The 26,559-nt window shown below is 35.1% G+C and overlaps 1 protein-coding gene across 10 annotated transcripts in view; it reads right to left on the reverse strand.

The window, feature by feature from the left end:
* Positions 1–26,559, reverse strand: part of POSTN (periostin) — a 36,703-nt gene that overhangs the window by 3,089 nt on the left and 7,055 nt on the right. Inside the window, exons 3-22 of one of the 10 annotated variants that reach the window (XM_013128668.3) lie at positions 24,669–24,733; positions 23,247–23,404; positions 22,447–22,611; positions 21,490–21,636; positions 19,206–19,347; positions 17,823–18,035; positions 17,534–17,668; positions 17,305–17,453; positions 16,639–16,775; positions 15,772–15,902; positions 13,708–13,838; positions 13,430–13,532; positions 12,966–13,033; positions 12,346–12,391; positions 9,608–9,655; positions 6,429–6,524; positions 5,733–5,822; positions 4,373–4,450; positions 3,871–3,951; positions 998–1,084 (exon numbers count right to left, since the gene is read on the reverse strand). In XM_013128668.3, the coding sequence (XP_012984122.1) occupies positions 998–1,084; positions 3,871–3,951; positions 4,373–4,450; positions 5,733–5,822; positions 6,429–6,524; positions 9,608–9,655; positions 12,346–12,391; positions 12,966–13,033; positions 13,430–13,532; positions 13,708–13,838; positions 15,772–15,902; positions 16,639–16,775; positions 17,305–17,453; positions 17,534–17,668; positions 17,823–18,035; positions 19,206–19,347; positions 21,490–21,636; positions 22,447–22,611; positions 23,247–23,404; positions 24,669–24,733 (2,270 nt within the window). The remainder of the gene's footprint in view (positions 1–997; positions 1,085–3,870; positions 3,952–4,372; positions 4,451–5,732; positions 5,823–6,428; positions 6,525–9,607; positions 9,656–12,345; positions 12,392–12,965; positions 13,034–13,429; positions 13,533–13,707; positions 13,839–15,771; positions 15,903–16,638; positions 16,776–17,304; positions 17,454–17,533; positions 17,669–17,822; positions 18,036–19,205; positions 19,348–21,489; positions 21,637–22,446; positions 22,612–23,246; positions 23,405–24,668; positions 24,734–26,559) is intronic. The other 9 variants (XM_031047734.2, XM_031047732.2, XM_031047733.2 and 6 more) reach the window with 9 other exon arrangements.

The raw sequence follows: 26,559 nt of genomic DNA on the forward strand, positions 1-26,559 counted from the left end.
TAAACTGCAAGGGGATAAATTTATATTATTTATAAGGGATAAATTCTTTTCTGTGAGGGTGGTGAGGCACTGGCACAGGTTGCCCAGAGAAGCTGTGGCTGCCCCATCCTTGGCAGTGTTCAAGGCCAAGTTGGATGGGGCTTTGAGCAACCTGGTCAGGTGGAAGGTGTCCCTGCCCATGGCAGGGAGGTTGGAACTAGAGTGATCATTAAGGTCCCTTCCAACCCAAATATTCCATTCTACAATTTAGTTCAAAGGCGGACAGCATAGTTTATTCTGCCTTATTTGAATCAGAGTTGGAAAAAGACATTCATACAAATATGAAACAAATCCCGAATAAGCTACTTCTTAACTTTGACCGAAGTACGTAAATATATGTTTCTTAAACTTGAAGAACAAATTCCTTGTATAAAGCCAGACTGAATTGTATTTGGTTCTTGTAAGAGGTTCATTAACACCATTCAGCTTTTTCAAACACAAGAACTTCCCTCATTATAAACAGGATAAAGGTAGAGAAATTCCAGAATTTTGTGAGATATTTACTCAACCCCAGAGGTTATATTCCCTCCATCTTACACCCTTTCACCAAGATGAGAACCCCTCACATGAATAGATCACATTAACACTGACAAGAAATAACTCAAGTTAAAAACAACTCACGTGGTCTTCTTCTGGGTGTGCTGCTTAGAGTCATGGCAATTCTTATGATGCTTGTTCCTTCAAAAGTTTTACCTAAGCTTTTTTGTTAGACATTTCTTCTTGTCTACTACACTTGCCAAATGTTTTAGTCACTTTTAGCCACAAGGTAAGCCTCAACATTATTCTCTGCAACATCAGTGAAAAAATTCTTTTCCAAAACAATCGTAAAACTCTTCTTGCTAAAATGCTGGCTTTAGACCTAAGTAATTTTTGTGAATAAATACTATAAAACCCCACCTGGAATGATCACTTCAGACAAAGCAGGTCTTGGTGATACTGGATTTTTAGACAAACTAACCTTCCAGATGGACCTTCTTGATTTCTCTCTCGATAATCTGTGGCTCTCTCTCAATTACTTTAGTAACCTTGGTGTACTCAGTTCCAGCTATGGTAAGCATTAAAAACAAATGAGTTAAATCTGGCATAGAATTTTTCCATATGCAAGGAGCCTTCAGTGGAAAAAGTGTCACTTTGGGGGAGTAGGAGTATGCAGGCCACCATATTATTCATGCTGTAAGGTCCCTCTCATTTCCTTGGCCCTGCCACAGGTGATTCCTTTTGTAGGGCTGAGTGTCATCCATTGCAATCTTGGCTTGAAGCTTTGTTTCAGCAAAGACTGCCAATTGTAATAAGTAGTGCTGGATATTGTGTAGCGTTACAGCCCATATCAAATCATCCTTTTACATTAGACAGCAACAATACATTTGTTTGTGACCAGAGTCAGATTTAAATGTTTAGGAAATCTTCAGTAAAACAGAAGAATTTTGATGTAGACAAGATGTCCATAAAACATTGTCACTAATAGCCACAAAGCAGCATGTGTGTCTGCTTCTATTGGCTAAAAGCATAGTAAGGTATTATCATGGCAGCCAAGGGTAGCTGACTGAATAGATAATGGAAAAGATAGAGAAAAATCAAATTAAAACAAGAGACAAGTCTGTCTATTTGTTCCATTGTAAAGCAGGATGCTTATGCAAACTAACATATAATAGCAAGGAAAAATAGTAAGAATTCAAGAGACAATATTGTCTTTTCCAAATATTCTAAAAAGAAACTACTTGTCTCTTTTCCATACTCATATAGGATCCCTGTGAGATGTGTGTCTACAGATTATGTCTATTTAATTGTGTATCTCTGTAACTGGAGATGTTTACAATTACAATTAGAATTGTTAGATTCTAACATAAGACCTGTTATGAAAATTTTGAATAGGTCTACAGATCCTGCAGGTAGAAGGAGGTGATCCCTCCCCTCCACTCTGCTCTTGTGAGATCTCACTTGGAGTGTTGTGTGCAGTTCTGGTGTCCTCAACATAAAAAGGACATGGAACTGTTGGAACAAGTCCAGAGGAGAGCCATGAGGATGATCAGGGGACTGGAGCACCTCCCATATGAAGACAGGCTGAGAAAGTTGGGGCTGTTTAGCCTGGAGAAGAGAAGGCTGTGTGGAGACCTCATAGCAGCCTTCCAGTATCTGAAGGAGGACTATAGGGATGCTGGAGATGGACTATTCATTATGGACTGTAGTGACAGGACAAGGGGTAATGGGTTAAAACTTAAACAGGAGAAGTTTAGACTGGATATAAGGAAGAAGTTCTTTACTGTTAGGGTGGTGAGGCACTGGAATGGGTTGCCCAGGGAAGTCCTGAATGCTCCATCTCTGGTAGTATTCAAGGCCAGGTTGGACAGTCTTGGGTGACATTGTTTAGTGTGAAGTGTCCCTGCCCATGGCATGTGGGTTGGAACTAGATGATCTTAAGTCCCTTTCCAACCCTATCTATTCTATGATTCTATAAAGTTTGATCTTTCTCTTCATTGGTTGGTTGAAACCTATAGAACATAGTCCACTATATGGAGGGATTTTCTTGCTATAATTTCTTTCATTTTCAGCTCTCAGTGTTCCTTGTAATTATTCAACACTTACAATAGGCATGTCCAGAGAGTAACTGTTTTCACATATTTAGGAAACTTAGGATAAAACAACCCTCTGGAAATTCCTATTTCTCACCAGTGATTATAGGCAAATCCTAGCTTATTAAATCAAATTATAGGCAAATTTGTAAAACTAAGGTTTAGATGTCTAAAACAGAAGAAAGAAATACAGTCCACAGTATTCATAGCCATATCTTGGCTTTTCTCTAAAACTAGCTCTATTACCAACTAGCATGGATCATTTATATTTTAGTAGAGAGCTGTTCTGTTGTTCAGCATCACTGTATTTTTTACTTAACTGAAGACACATCTACACCATAGTGTTTTTGAACAACTACATGATTTAGTTCATCAAACACACAGCTGGCTGTGAGGTACTTCACTAGTGGTCAAGTTTGTACCTTGATAAGTATTGAACATAAAATGAAGTGGATTCAATTCATTTATGCCAAGAGAAACATACATACATATTTTTGAGCTTCTGGCTCAGGTTTAAGCTAACATTTACTAAAAACACATCGCTTGAATTCTCTTTTTTTATTCCCCATTGCTATTATATGTAGTTTTCCTAAGCTACATTAAGCACAGAACATTCCAAATTCATAAATAAAGATTAATTTTAAGCACAAGTTCTTTTACTAGTTTTCGATAGCTACTGGTTATGTATTGCCAAACTGTTAGAATTAAGAGAGAAAGAAGGAAAGAAAACCATTCCTTGGAATGCTATATTTGAAGAGAATTATAGTTAATGCCTTGATATCCATCACCTTTAAGTACTGAAAGAAGGATGTTAAACATGCCTTTAATTAACTTGAGGGCAATGAATATTCATTTCTGAAGAACTGATAAGTAAGTTGAATTTGGCCTATTACAATACTTTCCACTTCATAAGTGCTTTTCACAGATTTAAATTCATTGGGGAAAAAAAAATAAAAAAGCTAACAGAGGAATAAATCTTCATTGCTCCCCTAAGTTTTAATTAGATAACTTTTTAAAGACTGAAAACCACCAAATATATTTTTTCATGATCAATATAATGAAAAAAAATATTAATCAAATTTCGGTACTTATTTCCATTTCACAGACATCTGAACTTTCATATACGGCATTCTATTTTTCATGCTATTAAAATTACACTTCTGCTAAGTCAGTCTTTAAAATGTTGAGATCAACATATCTGAGAGGCATTTCAGTTATCATAACCTGTTGCAAAAACGTTAGTTATAGTACACTGAATTACCTCCCTGCAGAAGTCTTTTGATTTCTTCATCTTCAAGTAAATGACCATCACCTTCAATAAATTTGGTCACCTTGGTAACCTCTGATAGAATACAGGTTATGGCAAGAAGTTGATTTACAGAAAACATTTGACAATTCTGTAACAGCATATTGCTGAATTAATCCTGTCATAGATTTTGCTGAATTACAAAATTAATCTGTTATAACATTAAATTCCATGTAAAAACTGAAAACACTATTTTATGAGACACATAGCCTATTATGTACTAAAGCCAGGCAGCATCAACTCTGGGCATGGCTGAATCATGAATATCAGAGACCCAAACCAGAACACTAGATTTAGATATTCCTCAGGTTCTGAGGTTTAATCTCTAGGTATGATTTTGCAGTATGAGCACCTTTGTTGAAAACATGAAGCATCCATTTAGTAATTACTTAAGTAATACATTTTTTAATATTGATTTTTTTTTTTTAAAGAAAGGGAAGAAAACAAGGATACTAACCTTCTTCAAGCAATTTCTTTAACTTTTCTTCATTGTCTGAACCACCTGCAGTAATTCTGGTATATTTTATTTCAGGACCTGAAAAAAAGATGTGTGAGACAGTGCTTTAATCAGATATAACAAGGCTGCCTTTAAAATTAGTTTTTCCTGTTCAACACTTAGGATGGTTCCATAGTTAAGATTCTTTAATCTGATTTTATGATCATTTACTTTCACTGTGTCCCAAATCAAAGTGCAAGAGGATTACTAAGACTTTTAAATCTATTCAGGAAAGTACTTAGACAAATTTAACATACATACAGTAAGTAAGTAAGATACAGTAAATATCTGCTCACAAACTTAAATTTGTGAGGGATATTAGTGAAATTTGAATTTGAAAAATGAGAAAAATGTCATTTTATAATTTTGTGTTGAAAAATATACCCACTTTTACTAGAAACCACTAATGTTTTTCATTCAATTATTTCCATTGTAGCAAATAGTTATATGGGAATAACTTCAGTTTCATTCTTTATTTCTCTTTTGATTGAATGACTTCCTGCTAAGTCACTATATTCCTATAGTTCTGTCTTTCTCTTACAGCTGCTCTGGTAGGCAGAATTTTAATGGCAGCATTCAGACTGATATTTAACCAAGCAGACCAAAATGTGTTAGCAAAGAACTTGAAACTGTTTAAACTTGCCCTCTTTCCTTTACAATTTCTGTGAATTTCCTAGAATTCTTAAAGAAATCTCTATTAGATCAAATATACTTGAAATTGGCCAATTTCAAGTATATTGGCCAAAGAATTTGAAAGTTAGTGTGGGAGAAGATCAAAGCACACAGATGCACATTAATTTTATCTTATATTAGCTGAATACAAATGGCAATGGAGGCCCCTCCTTACTAAGAAACAGAGAAATTTTTTGGAAATGGCTGTCAAGGAAGCTTGGAATGACATGCAGAAGTAGGTATCTACACACTGAAGACGTACCGTTGGTCAAATGAAACCTACCTGGAGATACACAACTCCAAAATTCACTCACACACAAAAATGTCTTCTATCTTAAAGAAAACCAGACTAAACAAATGCAATTAAAGCAGTCTCATCTCAGGCATTTAGGAAAGACAAAAAAAAAAGAAAAAACAAAGGACAATTTTTTATTGTTGTGCATTCTGTTAAAATATTCTTGCCATTTCTTTTATATGTGTGTGTATCACACACAGCCAGAATTTGGGCCATACATAGGCAGTGGGAAGCATTAAAGGAAAATGACCTCTTCAGGAGATGCAGTTTAGGCATTAGGACCAAATTTAGGTTATATTACGATTGTATCTAATGGTGAACTTTAATACATTTAAACAGCTTGGCATAATTTACCTTGAATAATTCTTTCTTCTGTTACTTTTTTCTCTGTCACTTCCACAGGTCGCCCATCAATGATTTTGGTGTATGTTTTAATAATTGGTTCTATAAGGATTTTTAAATTGAAGACATTAAGCAAGTAATGAACAGTGTTATAAGAGCTGTTTTTGAGATGCTGTAACTTACTGAAGGACACAAGGAAAAACTATAGCGTATTTTACAAAAAATAAAAATGTTCAAAAAAGACTAGGAACTATTTTTTCTCAAAATTTAGGGTGGTCAGATGCTGTTTTCCTTTTAAAAAAAAACCTAGATGTGAACTTTCAATGTCCCTTGCAAAGCAGAAGGCAAAATCTATCTCTCTAGCTCAAAAAAATTGCTTTTCTACCACAGAATCACGTAATGCATTTTTGATTGCAGGAAAAAAATCAACAAATAATTTTTAAGTGAGACATGTTATGTCATCATGCGGAATATTTCTGACAGTGTCTTGACCATAACTATGGGACACAGCTAGGCAAAAAAATTCCTTTTTGAAATGTACAAGTGAGAATGAAATGATGCAATAACATTACAAAGTTTCAAGAATGTGTTGTTAAAAACAGAACAGGTTTTTAACAGAACATCACCTACATAATTAGAAATTGACTGTGAATAGTTAACGATTCAGATTTTAACTAATACAAATTGAGTTGCTGAAAGCATACCAACCTCCATGAATCACTTTAGTTACTGTTTCCCCTTCCCTGACTATTTTGAACTCAGGTTCCCCTTCAATTAATTTAGTGAGTTGTGTGATAGATGGGTCTGTGACATAGGAAAAAAACAACATGTTACATAGTCATAAAAATATTCCACAGGGCTGAGATGAAACTAAAATTGTTCCCCCTACACTAAATAAACCAAATGACTACAACAAAGGATTTTTAAAATCTGAAAAACCATTTGCATTGATGCTGTGCAGTCTTTCATTTCCTCCCATGCAATCTTAAATTCAGATCCTATTGCATACTTGCTATTTACAATTTTATTACTTTTACATATCTGATTATTTTTAACATCTGTTGACAAGTGTCAGGCAAAAACCAGATCCTCAGAATCTCAGAGGAAGTCTTCCTCTCCATATAGTGGTAGAGAAAGCTACTCTGCAGAACTGCTGGAATCTTACAGCTATTGCTCCATGAGTGATCAGTGTGCAAACTACTGTATGAAAGCTTAGAAAAGAAATAGAGAAATGTTTCTCTTGTTATTTGCAACTAACTGTATAGGTATCCAAGAGGAGACTATGTCTTTTAATCAGAATTCCCTTATGGTTAATTTATGTATTTATTTATTATTTGTTGTTTTGGGGGGTGTTTTAGCTTGTTTTAAGAGGGTTTTCAATTAGACTTAGCCAGTGGTCACCCAGCTTAAAGAAATAAAAGTAAACTTCAGAATCAACTGGAACAGCTGTAATGATATCTACCAGCATTAATGTCTGACATTCTTTGAGTTGCATGGGAGAGGTCATCTTGATTTCAACAGACAAAACAAACCTCTTAATCTTGTGCAGTCCCTATAGACCACACTGATGCAAACACTATCTCTGTCTGAAACACTGGAGCACCGGATATGAAGTAAATTAAGAACATACCATTGATGCAGTCATTTAACAGGAATAACACAGTTCTGTAATGAGTGTTACAGCAACACTTCTATTTAAGAACTTGCTGTAGCAGACAGTTTCTTTATTCACTTTTCAGACTTAGAAACTTAACACAGTCCATCTCTTTCACTTTCATTAAAAAACACTTAAAAACTGTTCTTTATACAAATTTATGTAGAATTCAATACTGCATAGATTTATTTGGTTTTTAATTACTGACCAGGGTGTAACAGTAGCTTTCAATACATGTCCCTGGTGTTAATTGCTGAAAACAGTATAATCCAGGCTAACTAGTGTCCTTCAATAGTAACAAATCCAAGCAGACATTTTTGTTTGCTTTTGCAGCAGATGATTGTATAAGTTAGAATTTAGAGCTAAATAATTCATTTATTTGCTGCAGAAGAAATTATATGACAGGATCATAATGATGCCTAGTTATTTTACAGTTCTATTCATTTGTTCTACATTTTAAATAACTGAACAACCCATTGCTTTTTCTATTATTTCTAAATTACTGTACCTTCCTATGTGATCGATACAGCAGATGTATGCAAAATAAAAGGTACAACCATAGTTTGCTATACTGCCTACTCTAAGATTAATTCTTTGAAAATTTAAACCATTAAGATTTGGGTTTCAATCAGATTTAACTTTTAGATCCCCTTAATTTGCCTATGTATGGACAATGAAAGCAAAACTCAAGTAAGAAACACTGAGATAGGAAAAGGCAGACATCACCCTCTGAATTTGGTGGTGGTGGTTTTTCCTTTTTTTACTGAAATCTTCTTTCCATCCTGATCTGCTAGAACTTACTGACACGTTAGACAAATTAACATGCAACCTTGGCAGCTCTTTTTCTGCAGAAAATCGTGAGCTTAAGTGGTTTTGATGTGAGCTGCTACTCTCTCCTGTTACTACTGGTAAGCTCAGAAAGGCCAGAATTGGCTTTATTGGTGATTCTGAATCATCAGCAGGAAGTCTGTGCTGGCCAGAGACCATTCCCTGGAGCATGTCCCAAAGCAAAAATACTATAATGGCAGTGGAAACTCTTCAATACTCACTAACATATAAAACTACTTTTTCTCTTTCTGGTGAATAATATTTAGTTGTATATTTGACTACAGAAGTGCTCAGACATTCAATTTTTTTTGTTTCAGTTAACATTCAACTTCCAAACATCATGCAAATCAGCTAAACTATATACCTTGTCTTTAACATAAAAGAACAGGTATATACAGAGAGTGATTCACCTTTATCATAGGAAGATTTCTAAGATATCTTGGTTGAATAGCCATGTGCAATCATCTATCTATTTATATTGCTCTGTGGATCTGATCTTATGATGCAAACTAGGCAGTAAAGATCAGCAGATACATGCAAGATGGTGGCTAATTCTAAGTGGCATGAAGCATAGAGAAGCTGCTGAAAAAGCAAGATCATGTCATTTCTGCTGGGAGTCCTCCCAGAAACAATGATTAAACAGTCTGGACTTTTTATACTGCCTTTCTCTTCAGCTGGGCTCAGCAAGATTCCCTTTGAGCATTTCTATTTCAGTGGGGAACTGGAGCTCATTAGCTATGTACAGGATCTAGGGAAACCAATGGATGTTTTAGTCAAGTTACAAATCACGAGTGATTTTGGCAGTGCCAGCTCCACTTGCTGTTTTTTTCAGTTTCATCACTGATCTTCAAGTCATGCTTTTGTCTTGAGAAATTGAAAAAGTTTGGCTAACTGTCCTTCCCAGGCATCTGACAGATATTGGTATTTAGAACTGACTGAAAACCATTGAGAAAAGAACAGATATTGTTTTTTTCCTTCAGAGTATTAGAAACAATTCTAATTATTTTTTTAAATTTTTCAATAAAGAAGAGTTTTAATTAAAAGGCTTTTTAAAATGTTCTAATAAAAATAATCTAAAAGGACATGTTTTTACTGAAATTATGCAAAGATTTCAGGCACATCAAGAAATGGTTTAAAAAAAAGATTATTTTAAAATTATTTTTTTAAATGCCCATAGAAAAAGGAGAGAATCTATTCGGGAGAACAACTGCAGTAAACATTTTTATACAAAATGTTTCAGCCAGTTCTAATTGCAATATTTGTATCTTTGCTTTTCTAGCAAAGTGCTGAATGTCTTGGAGTTGTTAAGTACAAAATGCATCCTATAACACAAATACATGCAATATATATTCTATATATGTATTTGAACATATACAGAAATATATATACTAGGGGCCTCATTTACCTTCTTTTTTGATGATGGGCTGAACATTGCTTTCAATTATGTTAATTTCTGAAAGTATAGAAAATGGAATGTAAAGCACATTCTTACAGTTTCTTCATGGTAATCAGTTACATTTGGTCTGGTCAAAAAGATGTGGGTAAAATAATAGATATCAGTGGATGAAAAACTAAGTCTAGGAATCTAGAGTATAGATTTCAGTTCTAGTTATTAAATGGTGGTGTCTACAAGTCACCTGCAGACAGAGTCTTCTGCCATGCTATTTGCCTTTCTTTGTGCCTTATGATACAGAATCACAGAATCACAGAGTCCCAAGGGTTGGAAGGGACCTCGAAAGATCATCTAGTCCAACCCCCCTGCAAGAGCAGGGTAACCTAGAGTATGTCACACAGGAACTTGTCCAGGCAGGCCTTGAATATCTCCAACATAGGAAACTCTACAAGCCCCCTGGGCAACCTGTTCCAGTGCTCTGTCACTCTTACAGTAAAGAAGTTCTTCCCTATGTTAACGTGGAACCTCCTATGCTCCAGTTTACACCCATTATCCCTTGTCCTATCACTGGATATCACTGAAAAAAGTCTAGCTCCATCATCCTAACACCCACCCTTTACATATTTGTAAACACTGATGAGGTCACCCCTCAGTCTCCTCCAAGCTAAAGAGACCCAGCTCCCTCAGCCTCTCCTCATAAGGGAGGTGTTCCACTCCCTTAATCATCTTTGTGGCTCTGCGCTGGACTCTTTCAAGCAATTCCCTGTTCTTCTTGAACTAAAGGGCCCAGAACTGGATGCAATATTCCAGATGCGGCCTCACCAAGGCAGAGTAGAGGGGGAAATACCCACTAGTCATGAAACTCATGATAAGGTGAGGCACATAATAATAACAGCTCATACTGTTTCCTGCTTAAAGATTTGCACAATTCCCTGACATATCTTCAATGAAAATCTTGTGCTTTTCTTTATTTCAGGGAGCTGACCTGGTAAATGGGAAAAACCCTCTGACATTCAGAACTATTCTTACACTTGATAGAAGGTCATGGAAAGCACAACAGTGGTGCCCTTGAGAAATTGAGTTCTCCCTGTACACCTAAGACAGACTCAAATATTCATTGAATAACTCTGACAGATTGTTATTTGACTTGTATGCATTCAATGGTAGGGAAGCCTTTGCTGGTAGAGGGGTTTCATCCTTTCCATTGCCGCATTTAACTAAATCAATAGCTATGGTTTGATGTCTGACATTGACCTCCCTTGCTGCAGTTCACAGGCATTGCTTCTTTCTACTCTACTCTTTCTATCTATTTTCACTCACCATAGGAGATAGAATCATAGAATCACAGAATATCTCAAGTTGGAAAGGATCTATAAGGATCATTGAGTCCAACTCCCTATTCCTCAAAGGACTACCTGAAACTAAACCATATGCCTAAGAGCATCATCCAGACACTCCTGAACACTCAGGCTTGATACCATGATCATTTCCCTGGGGAGCCTGTTGCAGTGACCTACCACCCTCTCAGTGAAGAAGCTTTTCCCAGTGACCAATCTGAACTTCCCCTGGTGTAGTTTCATTCCATTTTCTCATGTCCTTTCATTGATCACCAGAGAGACATCAGCACCTCCCTCTCTGCGTTTCCCCTTGAGGGAATTGTAGACTGTGATGTCTTGCCTTTGAGGCTTTTCACCCTCTTGATTGCCTGCTTCTGGACACACTGCAATAGTTCAATGTCCTTATGCTGAGGAACCCCAGAGTGCTTGACACAGGGTTGCACCAGTGCAGTACAGAGCAGAACAATCACCTGACACAACTGGCTGGCTATGCTGTTGCTGGATGCACCCAGGACATGGCTTGCCTTTTTGACTGTCAGGGCACACTGTTGGTTCATATTCAAATTGTCATTAAGATAATTTCTTTTTTTGTTTCAAGAGTCTTTTAAATTCAGTGTGTCCATTCTCAATTTTCAAAAGCCTCATGTGATGTTCTTCACTTCTACTGAGAAATGTGTGTAGAATCCCATAGAAATTTCATCATCTGCCTGAAATCACATTTCCTCACAAGTCAAAGCTTCGGCAGGACCTTTGACTTCTGACAGATTGCTTCAATGGGTTTTACCTTATATGTAGAAGCTAAAGGGAAACCCTGAGAAAGGCTACAAGAGAGCAAAAATGGTTCATTTTTTTACATTTACTCCCTAAAGAGAAAATGGTTAGAATAACCACCTCTCTCACAAGCATCATATTTGCATGGATGGGAGACAGGTAAAATAGGTACATTCTGGAAGCATTTATGAAAAAAAAAAAACAACAAAAACCCCCAACATTTCAGTTCAGATTTTGGTCAATGCTACATCTTGGACAGTCAGTACAGTACAGTGCTACATCTTGGAGAGAGAGGCAGTACAACTCTGCTATGCACCAAATATTGAACCTTGGCTGAAAACTTAAAAAAACCTCAATCGTTTCCATATGCATCTTGCCTACTCCAAACAGTCTGAATATCTTACTTCAGGGTTATTTTCCTGTCACACATCTGGAAAGGGAAAAAACATGTACAGTAGCACAGCAGCCAGAAATATTCTACTTTGAGTCTTTCTCTTCCTGTGCTTCACTAGCACATCTTACTTTCCCAGAAATTACTTTCTTTTTGATTGAAAACAAAATAGATCTGCAATTCAAGATTGGAATTGGCAACATTTAAAAAGCAATCTCAAACCCATCTTGTAATATTTAAAATGAACTTACTGTAAAATGTCAGTGGAATCTCTTTGAAGTTACTGTCACGAACAAACTATAAATACAGAAAAGTAATTTAAAAAATGAAAAGAAAGAGCACTTTCCTTCTAGTTTCCTAATGAGTTTCAGTAGGATTCACTGCTTCGTTTATCTAGAGGTTTGTTTAGATCCTCTCATTCATTGTTGAGGGCAAATATAATCTCAAAAGGAAAGCTGAGATAGATAAAGATGCCTATGTGGAGAAAACCACATGCTATTGAGGCTGGTGGTTGTAATGAATAGCAATTTAGCCACTCAGCATTTCTTTCACAGACAGATTGCCTCAAGAATTTAGAAGTGGTTGATTTTGCTGGAGTGACAAAGTGTGCCTGAACCAAAGAACAGATTCTGGCAAGTTCACATTGGAGTTATACAAATGCAAATATTCTGCAAGTATTTGGTGTTGAGAAACATAAATTCTAACTATTAACTGCAGGGTATGACTCATGATTATATTTGGGTAATTGAAAGAAATTAAATGTGTTGTCTGCTGAAGAAACTGAGGGACCAGAAAATCATTTACAAATTATAATGTATACAGCTTCACAGATCCTGCCAAAAGAACAAAGGGATCATTATTCAAAGAGTACCTTAATTTGAATGTACTTAATCAACTTCTTCAGGATTGTGAGCAACTGATCATTTCCAACAGGCAGATCTGACAAAAGAAATAGGCATGTAAGAGAGAACATACATCTGTGTTCATTTTGCTTTAATTTACAGTGATCAGGAGATGCAATCATTCTCAAACACTCACAAAAATGTGTACTTGTACATATACATTCTTCCATATGAGTGGAAAAGGTAGCCTATGGCATGTTGTCTACCATTTATTGACTGTTGTTTACCATTTAATTGACTTTCACAGAATTTTGAAGAGTTTCCATGGTTTTAACCAAGGTTTTTCCACAAAATGAGTAGTGAGGTAAATTTTCAGTTTCTTATTCCACGCAGAAATCCTCTCTTCAAAGGAATCATATTTTTTGGAGTTATTTCACCTATGTAACCTGTTAAGAGCTCCAGAATAGTGTGTATAAATTCCATGAACTGATACCTGCTGGATATAGGAGTTTATCAATAACATGAATGACACCATTGGTTGCCATGAGATCAGATTCTCTTGATTTCAGTTCATTAACAAGAAGGGTATCATTTACCTGGTAAAAGATGAAAAGAGAACACAAGTTATTAGGGACATTAAAAAAAAAATCAACCCCAAACCCTAATATAATGTTCAGAGAAATGCATCCCGTTCTGTAATATGGATAGACATGGAATGTCAAATCTGTGTTACAAAGCTGTATCAGTGACACTTCTTTTTCAACACTTAACTGTTTTCAAGTAGAGTTTCCCTCCTTGGATAGTTTTAAGAATGTTTGTCACACCAGGCTCAAAGCCACTTCCAACGAAAACTCCTTGTGTTAAGTGATAAAGAAGAATATTCCTGAGAGCATTTTTGTCTCCTATTTAAAAAGAAATGTAGAAGTAATAACTAAGCAGTTCTAACACACATCTGCTTACCATTACATGTAATATTGATCATGCTATTACAAGTTTCATATTAATATTACATGCTGATATTGACTGTTATTAGGAGTTTCAGCCTTGATGAAACTGCAATGGAAAAATGCTGATTAGAATTTTTTACTGATGTCTCTTGCGGAGAAAATTTTCTTACTCTGCTTTTTGTTTTGATCACAGATATTACTGCAATTCACTTTACTACTGAAATGCAATTAAATGCTCTTATGCCTACTAAAATTAACACTGAGATTTTCTGACTGGACCATTCATGGACAGCGTCAAGTTACACGCAAAGCTTAAACATGGCCATTCAAAAGCTGATTTCACCAACTATCAGATTAGCTCTGTTCTATGCTATAATAGCTACTGGTTAAATTAATCTTTGTTTTATGTCTTTCTTACAAATTAAAAAAAAAAAAGTTTTTATATTCCTTAATAAGCAATGTAATGTCTTAAAAAAATCCAAGACAGACAGAATTCTAGACAGAAATCTGACACAAAAGATGGACATTCTGCTGTAAAAAAAAAAAAAAAAGAAAAGAAAAAAAAGGAAAGGAATAAAGAGGGTAAATTAAAATCTCATTTGCCAAGCAAAGTAAGTAGAAACAGAGTAACGACAGGAAAAGATAGTACATAAAGCCTTTGTAAAGCAGAATATAATTATATTCTTAATTACAGAAATAATCCAAAAGGGCATGGGCCTTGAGTACCACATCAAATTGTGGGTTAAGATAAAAATAATAGACCTGATAAATTCAATCTTTGTTAATAAAATAACTATAGCACAGAATCACAGAATACAGTCCAATCAAACAGAACGATGTCATTTACCCAGCTACTTCAGGTTGCAGCCTTGGGAAAAGCTTAAATTCATTTTATAGCTAGATAATATTAGTCATTTAAGTTGTTATTTTACTGTTAGTCACTAGAGACACACAACACTAGATGGTAATTTAGACCCTATCAGGACTTTAAAGAGATAGCTAGCTAAAATTCACAGTGCCTTATCAATGAGATAAAGGCTGTAGAGAGCTGGGTTGCTGCTTGTCAATGCTTTGAGCTGGTTTCTTTGAAGGCATTAAGGATTCATGGGATTTGGCTTCATGTCATCAAACTTTGACCTAAAAAGTGCTGTAATGGAAAATCTGACTGACCTTCTGATGTGGGATTCAAGGCAATCACTCCTGTATTTGTGCACAAGCTATGTTCACATTACTCTCAAATAAACTAAAAATAGTCTTAGTGCTGTGGCCACAGTCTACCTCTCTAGTGGAAAATTCTGCAGGAGATATGGACTATCCAGTGTTTCTTCTCTTATGGTAATAAAACATGATGTTAAAGAAACTACATAAAATTGAAATTACATAAAATTGAATTTAACAATTCATATTTAATATTTAACTTGTAGAGCACAAGTGTTAGAGATCACTGGGCAAAGAAGAGAAAGGAATGATAGGAAAGTCAGTATTAAATGTCTTCTACTGCAATGGCCACAACTAGAAAAGAAAGAGAATAGAAGAGACTTTTCAGCTGAAAAAAAAAAAAATATAACAAGGTTGAATAATGACAAGTTAAAACTAATTAAATGAATGCAGGTTTTAGCTTTGATGGTAATTACATCTTGGAATAATACTATATCAAGGATTGAAGTTTAAATTTAAATTCCGATTGGTTGTTGTTTGTTTGGAGTTTTTTTTTTTCCAAAGATATTTTCTCTATTCCCCAAGAAGGAATGAATTTAAGGATAGCCTATGACCTGCTCTTAGTCAAAAGTAAACTTTTATCAGATAGCTTTTGTGTGAGAAAAGCATTAGCAACCTTTCCCTTCAGTTTTACCTTTGCTTATATTTCTATTTTCCTTATGTTACTTACTTATCAGTATATCCTTATCGTCATCAGTCAAACCTTTAAAGGCATCATTAGTAGGAACAAATAGAGTCCACTGTCCAGGTCGTGACAGGACATCATCTAAATCTGCAGCTTTCACCAGACTGAGGAAAACACTGTTTACCACAAAGAAACAAACAAAAAATAATAAACTGCACGTGGGTTTAGGCATTTAGTTTCCTCATTTTTTGATAATGAAACGATCTCGCTATTTCTCAGAAGTGGAAGCAGGAAATCAGAAAAAAAGGACAGTCTTAAAGTAGCAGACTGAAGAAAAAGGATTTGAAGCGGAGGAAAAAAATAAGCTGTCAGACTGTATCAGGGCAGAATTTATCAAATTAAGTCCCCACCAAAGAGATGAAGAGAAGATGACAAGGGTGGTTGTTCTTTCTAAAAGTATTGACATACTTGCAGGAAGGAGACAGAAATAAGTACTAGAAGGGCATAAAATCATGCTGCACCCATATGGAATTGTACTACTCATTAATTAAACCACCAGACTGCTGTATTTATAGTTCTGGAGGTATTACCCAATTTTGTCTGTTTACTTCTCTGTCTCTGGGGTATTATGGATAACTATGTACCTAAACAACCATTGTAACATGAAGTCTGAGAGCCCTGTCAGCATATAGCTAGAGAAGAACACTTTCTTTTTCTTCCCCAACCTCCCACATTTTCCTTCTCCATTTTTCTTTTTTTTTTTTTTAGTAGGCAATAACGTCTTCCCTGTCCTCTGTGCTCCTCAAAATCCAGCAACCCGCAGTCCACAATTATTTCTCAGACCAGCTGTGCTGTATATTGTAGAGCTGTTACCTCTAGGAAAATCTCAGGGCTGTCAAAACCACTGCTCACCTAAAACGTTTATCATTCCTCAGCATTTCATGCAGAGTCTTTTCTGCTGGATTGATGATCTCTCTGAAGATGTGAATAAAACCATTCCTTCCTTCTTTACTTCCTCTGACCATGCAAGAATTTTCAATACATACAGCCTGATTAAAAGAGAAACAAGTGCAGCTCTCACACAGTGACACACATTTAAACATGCCTGATAAAATGAGATGGATACATACTTCCCAAAAGGTTTCTAAATTTAAAAATAATATTCATATGTATTTCCTACAGTCCTATTTTGTGTTCTTGCCAGGAAATCTGGTATTGCTTGAGAAAGCAAAAGTAGCAAAATCTGGAGTAAGTTAATATGGTGAAAATATTTCCAAACTTGATTTTTTAGTTTCCTTTGAGAATTCTCTTAACTAGTTCTAAACAAACAAACAAAATGTTAAAAATTAACTAACAGAGTGCCAAATATGGAATTCTGCTTTGTTTTCACAAAGTGTCTTCCATGCATGATATAGATTAGATTTTCACAGTTTCTTAGCCTGAAATCCATGAATTTTTTTTGCTAGATAATCATGTTGGTAAATATTGGAGATTTTATTCAGCTTTGTCTTTTACCCTTTCGTGAGTCTTCATTTTCATAGTTGGGATACATAGTGTTAGAAATCCCCTTTCACTTACTGTGCGATACACAAAAACTCTAAGCAATTTTCCTCCAATTGTCTCCAGCTCTTGTCCATTGTACAGTTCATTGAGCCCAACTTTCACTTTTATAATGTGATTCTGTAGGATTGTTTTAAGAAGGCGTTGATCCATCCTTAAGGTGTCATCTATAAAAAATATAAATATTAATATGTAGCATATATTATTTATTTTGACATCCAGAGCATAATATTTTGTGACTACTAACCTGAGAAAGCACCATTCAGAGGTGCCAGAAGAGTGTATTGGCCTTCAGGTCTTAGAGAAGATGCAAGTCCTACCTGTGTCACCAGGTCTGTAAAAGTTGTCTGCTGAGCACCACCAAGCTCAATGACTTGCTTGGCTGCCAATAAAGTAACAAAAGAAACATTTTAACACATAGTTTATTCCGTTTCCTGGGTTTTCCATGCTTATCCGTAACAGCAGATCTGAGGAAATATCGGTAAGATTGTAGAAAACATATTCAGTATAAGAAGCTTTTCATACACATCACTGACCAGAATCAGGAATTAAGACTTCATCAATGAGATGGATAACACCATTGCTTGTCACAATATCTTTGCGTTTTACCATCTTCACTCCATTCACAGTTAGACTTTCACCATCACAACCAACTTCAACTGTGTTTCCCTCCAAGGTCTCATAGACAGCTCCACCAGTGATAGCTTCAGAGCACTGGAGAGTATTTAAAATATGGAACTTCACTAGAGCTGTGGAGAAAAGATCAGGACATTAATATATAGGTACTTAGATACATATATTTTTATATATATCCATATATATACACAAAATACACATATAGGTGGGGGATAAAAATATCTACACTATTTTTAATAGCTTACTAGCTTATCTAGCACATATATTTGCACTGATAGATAATTTATTGAAAGTTATTTATTTGACAATTGATCCCACAGGCCTCTAAGAAACATCTATGATCAAATATCTTTGTCATCCGTCATATAATGAAAACTATACAGTTTCTGTGACAACCTGCCTGTAACAGAGTATATAACTTAGTGACTGTAGATAATATGCTCCAAATAGACTTCTAAGTACACAACTGTATAGGCTATGAAAATCCAGCCCAGATTTGTATTTTATCATGTTTTTCTATAATAATTGAGATTCAGTGTGCTATCCTCCGTGAGTACCAAAAGAATCAGCCAAAATTTCTGAAAGCAAACTGAAAAAAGTTAATAAAAAGCTACATCAAAAATATTGTGTTATTTCAGAATTACATTTTTAGTTATCGTCTCACATTAAAACTAGCCCAGATCCCTCTTTTCACCATTCTTCTTTGACTGACTTCATTGACTGAGTTAATCAAGCTAAAATGAAATGATTGAGAACCTGTTTAGGGCAGTGGAGAGCATAAAGGAGATGACAGAAATGCAGCTTTCCATTTCTTAGTAGCCCATTGCATTATTGTTCACATAACTGATTCAGCTATCATTTGGATTTCCTGTAGTTCTCAGAAAAGTAAGTGTGCTGACTGCTATAGTTTGTCAGAATATATAGCACAAATTCAGTTCAGCTTGGAGGGCCAAACTTAGCTTTTACAAGAACATTTCTTTTTTGTATGAAAAGCTGTTGGTGAGAAAGCTATGAGAAGCTCACACATTCTGTTAGCCCTACATTTCTAGAAGCAGTAATCTCTATCGTAACTGTGCAACTGAACTATCAGAAACATCAGTGTTTTGGAAACTAGGTTTTCAGTGACTTCTAATCATTAGGTAATTGGAAAAATCAGAGATGAAAGAAATAACTCCTCCAATATGCATGAAAGTACAGGAGCTTAATTTCAGAGCCGGTAGGATAAAGTTTCTACCACCTGATCTAGTCACCTCAGTCAGAAGGTTGAAAAAAAGGTTACATACCTTCAGAAGCCACCTTGTCACCCATAATCCTCTCTAGAACTCCCCTTGGAAGTCTCTCAAAAGCTTCATTAGTAGGAGCAAAGAGTGTGTAATGGCCAGGCCTCCCAAGAGTGTCCAAGACATCTGATGCGATGGCAGCAGCCTAGAAGATAAATTTGTTTTTAATGCTGATTATTTAAAATATTACCAAAAAACATTATTTGTCTTTTTTCACCAGATACCCACAGGTACTTTAATGCTTGACTAAGATCTGTGTTATGGACAGACAAAACTTACAATAAGGAATAGAAAACTATTTTTGTGGGGAAAATATGTCTTGATATACTGAGTTACCTCCTTAATGTAGCACACAATAATCAATAAATTCTGACAGTGATGACAACAAGGCAGTATTTGGAATTATTTTGGCCTGAATTTTTGAATGAAAAAATGTGAACATTTTGACAAATGTTGACAAATCAGATCAAAACTAATAATTTGCCCTTGAAATAATAAAAAAATATATCACAGGTGTATGACTAATTTGGTTGAACACAAGGAAGAAGTTCTGAATCACAAGAAGAGTCTGAGGAGCAACCTCCCTGCTCTCTACAGCTTCCTGAAGAGAATAAGTGGAGAGGGAGGCACTGATCTCCCTGGTATCCAGTGATAGGATACATGAGAATTGTTCAGTTGTGTTAGGAGAGGATTAGGCTGGACATTAAGAAGTATTTCTTTACTGTGAGGGTGGTCAAACACTGGAACAGGCTTGTAGGAAGCATTTCTTTACTGAAAGGTGGTCAATTTCCCAAGCCCATCAGTGTTTGGACAATGCCCTTAATAACATGGTTTAACTTTTGGTGAGCCCTGAAGTGATCAGGCTAGATGATCCCCGATCAACTTCCAACTGAAACAATCTATTCTATCCCATCTCAGGCTTTGAGGCTAGGAAAAATTATCTCTGGGTTTTGCAACCTCGTCTAGTGGAAGGTGTCCCTGTTCAAGGCAGGAGGTTGGAACTAGATGATCTTTAAGGTCCCCTTCAACCCAAATCATTCTATGATTATATGATTCTATAATTGTAAATGTTACTCAGCTCTGGACATTTAAAAAGTAATTGTGAGAATATATGATGGATTAAAAGGGTACTATGAAAGAGTATGCCAATATGAATTATTTGCAGATTTTCTAGAAAAAGAGCATATGTAAAATTGAACACATCTGGACTTGAGTAAAAAATTTACTCAGTTAAAGATGAAATATTATTAGCTCAACCTAAGACAGAGTGATAAAGTGTATATGAAACTCGTGAATTGGAAGATGGGAATAACCATCCTAAAAAAATGCCATATTAGAGTCTGAGGGTTGATTTTGTTGTGAATGGTTTCATTAGCACACTTGCTTTTGGAGCCAAAGTCATTAAAGCAGTATTAAGGGCAAGGGCACACACACAGTAATTGGCACGTGAATGTGCTATAAACAGGCAATTCACCCTTTGAAACATCAGAAAGGCAGAGTTTAAAGTGATGCAACTGAAAGAAAAACAAGTGATCCTAGCAACTAGAAAGTGTTTGTACATTTAGTTTTTTGAAGAGATTAAATGATGTGGTCGCCTGTCATGGACTAGATTTGAAGGATTCAGAAAGTCTTTTCCAGATTTATGCTCTGCATTTATAATTATGAATATTTTTTAAATTAAAGATATGGGGAAGGGAAAAGGACAACAGCTACTTGTGAAACTATGGCATGTTCTTTTAAACATGTGCAGCATGAAATCCCATTACACTAAGCAGACTCATCTCCCAGAAGAAAGAGAGATTAGAAACCTGGGCAGAAAAAAACTGCTTCCTCTCCACAAGAAAAATCTTTCTTACATTTATCTACTCATTCTCCAAAACATGCTATTAGTTAGGTTCTGGAATTTGTTGGGTTTTTTTTTTCTACCATTTTCTACCATCCAGTTTGAACTTTTTCTTATTTATTTAGCAGCACCAGATGGTAACTTACGACACACGTTGCTTGTGCTTGAAGACACAGTGCTTGAAGACACACTTTTTATGTACAGGGACACATTATGTTCTACTGATGTGGTCTTATTTGATCCACAAAAGAGAATAAAAAGACTTTTTATGTAAAATATACTTTGACTTTTTATATAGCCAGATTGGCAACATTAGTTGTAGCTCATAATTTAATTTATTTCTCTCTCTTTCTGAACTTCTTACTTCCAACTATCATACACAAATGGAAAAGAAAGAAAAAACCTTACAAGACCAGAAAAGTGTTTTTATTTTTGTCCACTTACTCTAAGAGATGAAAGATCATCTTCGACCTCAATGAAATCTTGAATAGTATTTCCAACAGCGGTGAGGACACGATCAATGACATGAACAACACCATTGGTAGCAATCTGGTTGCCATGGATGATCCTGGCACAGTTAACAGTAACAACCTATATTTGGACAATCAAGCAGAACATTAAACATTTGTTTGATCATATACTTGCAGTCTGATTCTTACAGATTGGCAATGTATGGACTGTACTTTCCATATTCATTGTTCCTTCAGTTTTTATTTAAAGTTTTAAGTAAAAACATGTAAGATTTCAAAGGCTGACTAAGCTTCTGGGAAGCTAGCAGTAGATTTATTCAGGCAACATTTATTTCATATTCATGCTTAATTTCTTAATGCAGTTATTCACTTCTGGTTTTGGTATATGCTTAATACAGTGATTGTATGAGGAGTTTTTACTAATGTAAGCTGTAGTCCAACATATAAGTTTCGATGCCTTTAAGACAACAAAGATCAGTGAATTAACTGGGAGATTTCTAGCATTTATAAAAGTTATTTTGTTTCTATGTCCCCTATGTTCTTAAATGCTTCTATCATGCACTCCAACTCAAATGAAAGATCTGATGTAAAAATTATCTTGTAAACACATGAAGATTAATACTAGATTTTCTCCCCAGTTTATTATGATCATATATTTTGGACACAAAAAGCTTTGTCTTTTAGGAAGAAGGTTTTGTTCATTTGAACTTTGATTTCTAAACAGCAAGAATGCACATTATTTCTTAGTGATTAGTCTACGTAGCAAACAAAATATTTTCAAGAGAAATTTTTTTTTTTTGACAGTGGCAACTGATTTGCTAGATATTAAACTTTCTGTAACCAATTTTCTTAGCTATAGAAGGAAAAAAAGGAAAAAAGTAATGGCTATAACTGAATAGATTTTATGAAAAAAAAAAGAGAGTAGACTTACCCCATTAGGATAATGGTTAATAAGCAATTTCTGGTCATTATACATAGACACCAGAGTCATGCCATTCTTAAGATCTTTTGTCAACATACGCTTGTTTACCATGTGGTGGTGGAGAGCATTATACAGTTCAATATTTACATTGTCAACCAAATTCCTGTGAATTTCCTGAAGAAGAAAGGAATTTCATTACTTAGAAGATTCAAAACATTCTTCTAGTCAGAAAGATGTACATATAGTTATTTTAACATATGCTTTCAATACGTACTGCAATGGGTATTTCCTATTAGGAGACACAACTTTTAATACTAGTCAGTCTGGCTCTACTTAAATGATACTTTAGTCTGATTTGCTCACAAATAGAAGACAGGAGTTCTCATCCCAGACAGGTTATTGAGCTTTGATTCAATATCTATTTACCTAAATATATCACTAAAAGGACACCTGAATCACTGAAAAAGTACAGTTGTAATCTACATCATGCAATTGCTGGAATTCCTGTGAATTTACCCCAAACTGAGCTAATAGCACTAACAATATTAATATTTTTCATGGAAGCATTTAATGAAGAAACACAGTTGCTTAGTACTACTGAAAACAAATTCAGACTCTAGATTCAGCCATGCATGTTAAACATGAAAATGAAAATAATTTTATTACAACTTGTGCAATGTGCTTTTATATCTAAAATATCAATATTTTTCTGGTCTACCTTATCAGACTATCTGTTGCAGCTAAAACATTAACTGAAAGAGTAATACAGTTTAACGCGTATATGTATGCATGAGCATACACACACTTACTGAATTTAATTGCTCCCAGGCTTCATTGCTTGGTGCAAAGAAAGTGAATGATCCTCGTCCTTCAATCTCTTCTCTCAGCTTTGATATGTCAGAATATTGCTGTGTGGACGTAGCTCCCACAATACCAAGTGTGCCATATACATGATCAATAGGAGCAACTAAAATAAACATAAGAACACTGTAAACTCTTCAGTCATCCATTTTCTCACAATCAAATGTATTCTGTTTCTTTTAGTTGGACAGTAGTACTATCTTTCTGAAACTGTTTAAACCATATTAAAACATTGTGCTTGGATTAAAATTCCATTGTTAAAACACTCAAAAACATCCAAACACATCTGCTTCTTTATTTCTTCAGTTTGCTTAATGAAAAATTAGATCAAACAAAACTGAATATTTTCATGTTTTCTTTAGAAGAGCTGTTTTATTTTGTGCCAACCCAACCTGAAATGGGTGTCTATCCTTTAAGGACAAAAGAAAATTCCATATATAATCACAAAAATTTCAATTGGGTGGGTCTCATTTGGTCATGGTGGAGCAGAATTGTTCTTGTGAAGCCTCTTGCTCTTCCAGTGTGTGGTTTATGCATAAGCTCTCGTCCAGAGAGTAAGGATGTCCATAGGCTCACAGTTAAAACAATGCTACATGAGACCTGAATTCAGCTTTCCTACTTCTAGGTTTTGAGAAAAAAGACATCTGTATGTGAGCTAGCTGTTCTTGGTTCTTTTTAAGGTCATGGAGAGTAACAGGAAATTCTAGAGTATGACTGACCTCATTCTAATGTCAATATCTAAAGCAAAATTTATTCATCTAAACAAACTCTGCCTTAGGTATGCCTAAATCTATTACTGAATGTAAAGGGCATAGTTCAGGTATAAGGATCTGAAGTTATTAATTTCTTCACAGATTACTTTTCCTTGCTTTGATTAATTTTATTTATGCAAAACAGAGTAGCAGAAATAAAGAAAATCAAGAATTTAAGTAATTAAGTCATAATTTTCATTCCTTGGTTTATTTAAAGCCTATAACACTCTTCTAGTAAATAAGATTCAAGTCTTCTAGGGAAAAAGGAATAAACAGAAGTTAGATATGCCACACCTCATGCCCTTGACTTCTGACCTTACTGGTACACTTTTAGGTTACTCTGAGATGTGGTGGAAATAGGAATAAAAGTTCTTTGGCAGCTTTGGGAACTATCATTCCTTTCAACTGCAAGGAGCTGGGAAATTCAACTTAAACTGAATGACCAAATTCAGTGCTGGCTAATTTCTAACTGTGTGTGCTGTATGCAAATTAAGCTGTGTATTCTCAGGCAGTAATTCTTAAAAAAAGGCAATAATTTCCCAAGATGACCATCTTTGAAAGTCTTCTGTGCTGTGATGGTTCTTATACTGACTCATCCATATGAAAACAAGCTTGCACCTGCAGGACATCCTCTTGTACCATCCATCTTCATATAGCCAGGACAGCACTCATATAAGACAGTTCTGTGGGATACAAACAAAGCACAATAAAAAATGTACAGGATAAGTGAATACTAATTTTAGCTAAGTCTAATTTTTAATTGATTTCTTATTGCTAAGTACACAGTCTCCAGTTCTTCATCCCTTTTTAACATTTAACCTTTTCTTTATAGACTACAGATTGGTTGTATTTTAATAAATACAAGGTTTTAGAATTTACAGAATGACTTCTATCATGAAGTATAAGTGCTAGGAAGGAAAATAGGATGGGATGTGGAACTTGTATAGAGTTATTAAAAGATGAAGCAACTAGAACAGCAGCTGAAGAAAATTAATTTAACTGATCTGTTTTGAAAAGATTAGATGGGATTGAAGAAAGGGAAAAATAAAGTGAAGACATTGATAGAAATTGGTGGCATCAGGGTTGTAAAGGAAAACAAATAAACAGAACAGAAATTAAAATGACAAATCTACATGATGCCATGTACATACTGGCTATAGGAACTAACAGGTATTTAGAAGAAAGTCCTGTGTAGTGTATGGTAATAGAAAGTGGGATGAGAGAGCCTCAGTTTTTCAAGGAAGACTGAAGAAGCTTAGGAATGAGGGAGAGAACTAATTAAGAACAGGCATAAAGCAGGTTACAGAGCAGGAAGTCACTAAAGACTGGATGGATGAACACAAGGGCAAGTTCACTGGTAAATGTAGTGAGGATGAAAACCAGACAACAAGAAATCAAAAACAGAGCTAAAGGATATGCCATCACAGTATACACAGAATTTAGCAATTCCTGGGATCAGGAACTGATATATAATGGTGTAAATAAAATATTCTTATTCTTGAATATGTGTATGCTACACATAAGAGCAAACTAGGGGTTAAATGATAATTCTAAACTGTAACATACAATTTACCATTCATGCTCCTATAAGATATAAGGTCTTCTTCATTAAAATGACAGAAATAAAAGGTCTACTACTATACATCTGTGACAATTTCTCTTCCCTTACACAAAAGTGCAGATTCACACAAGTTATCACAGTCTTGATTTTGGCTCGAGAGAGGAAATGCTGACAAATTATACAATCTTACAAAAGGTATAAAACAAATTTTAAGACAATAGACTCATATTACTTTTCCAATTATGGTATGCTGTAATCGACAAATTAAAATTAACATCACAGTTTTGCATAGTATATATATTTTTGTAGGTCTGGCTGATGTTGGAAGTGATAGAGTCCTGATCACTAATTTCCTGAAAATTTTGCTGAGCTTTTACCACCACATTCCAGCTTTACATTTGTAGGCACTTTGGTAGCAGCTGAGTACACTTCTCTCATTTTTCATAAACTAAAGCTGACAAAACATTAACCACAAGTACATTAAAATAAACAGCTTATTCAAATGAAAAGTTGATCTCAAGACCTTCAACATCCAAACTCCTTGAAGAGATTAAAAAATTCCAGACCAATGACTTTACAAAGCATGATTTTAAAAGTGAGGAGTATAATTCTGAAATTGACAGCAATGTGAAAGATCTGGCAAAGATTAAATAATTGTTTTTAAAAGCAGTCTTTTTTCCATGTGCATCTTTTCAATTGAGAAGCCCTATATTTAAACTACTTGTATAGTTCTTTTAATACATATTTTTCTTTAAAGTAATTCACTGATTTTTTTTCCTTGGAAATACAAGATTATGATACAATTTAGGCTACAGACTTTCTGATTAATAAGGAAATTAACTTTATATTCTTCCTTTTTGTTGCATCCCTGCCACAAGCTAATAAACCCCCTTAAACTGATTAAAGAAAACTGTGTAGTAGAGTAGGAGTCATAATGTTCTCTCAACT

The sequence above is a fragment of the Melopsittacus undulatus genome, chromosome 2 (assembly GCF_012275295.1).
Source record: "Melopsittacus undulatus isolate bMelUnd1 chromosome 2, bMelUnd1.mat.Z, whole genome shotgun sequence".
Classification (NCBI taxonomy): domain Eukaryota; kingdom Metazoa; phylum Chordata; class Aves; order Psittaciformes; family Psittaculidae; genus Melopsittacus; species Melopsittacus undulatus.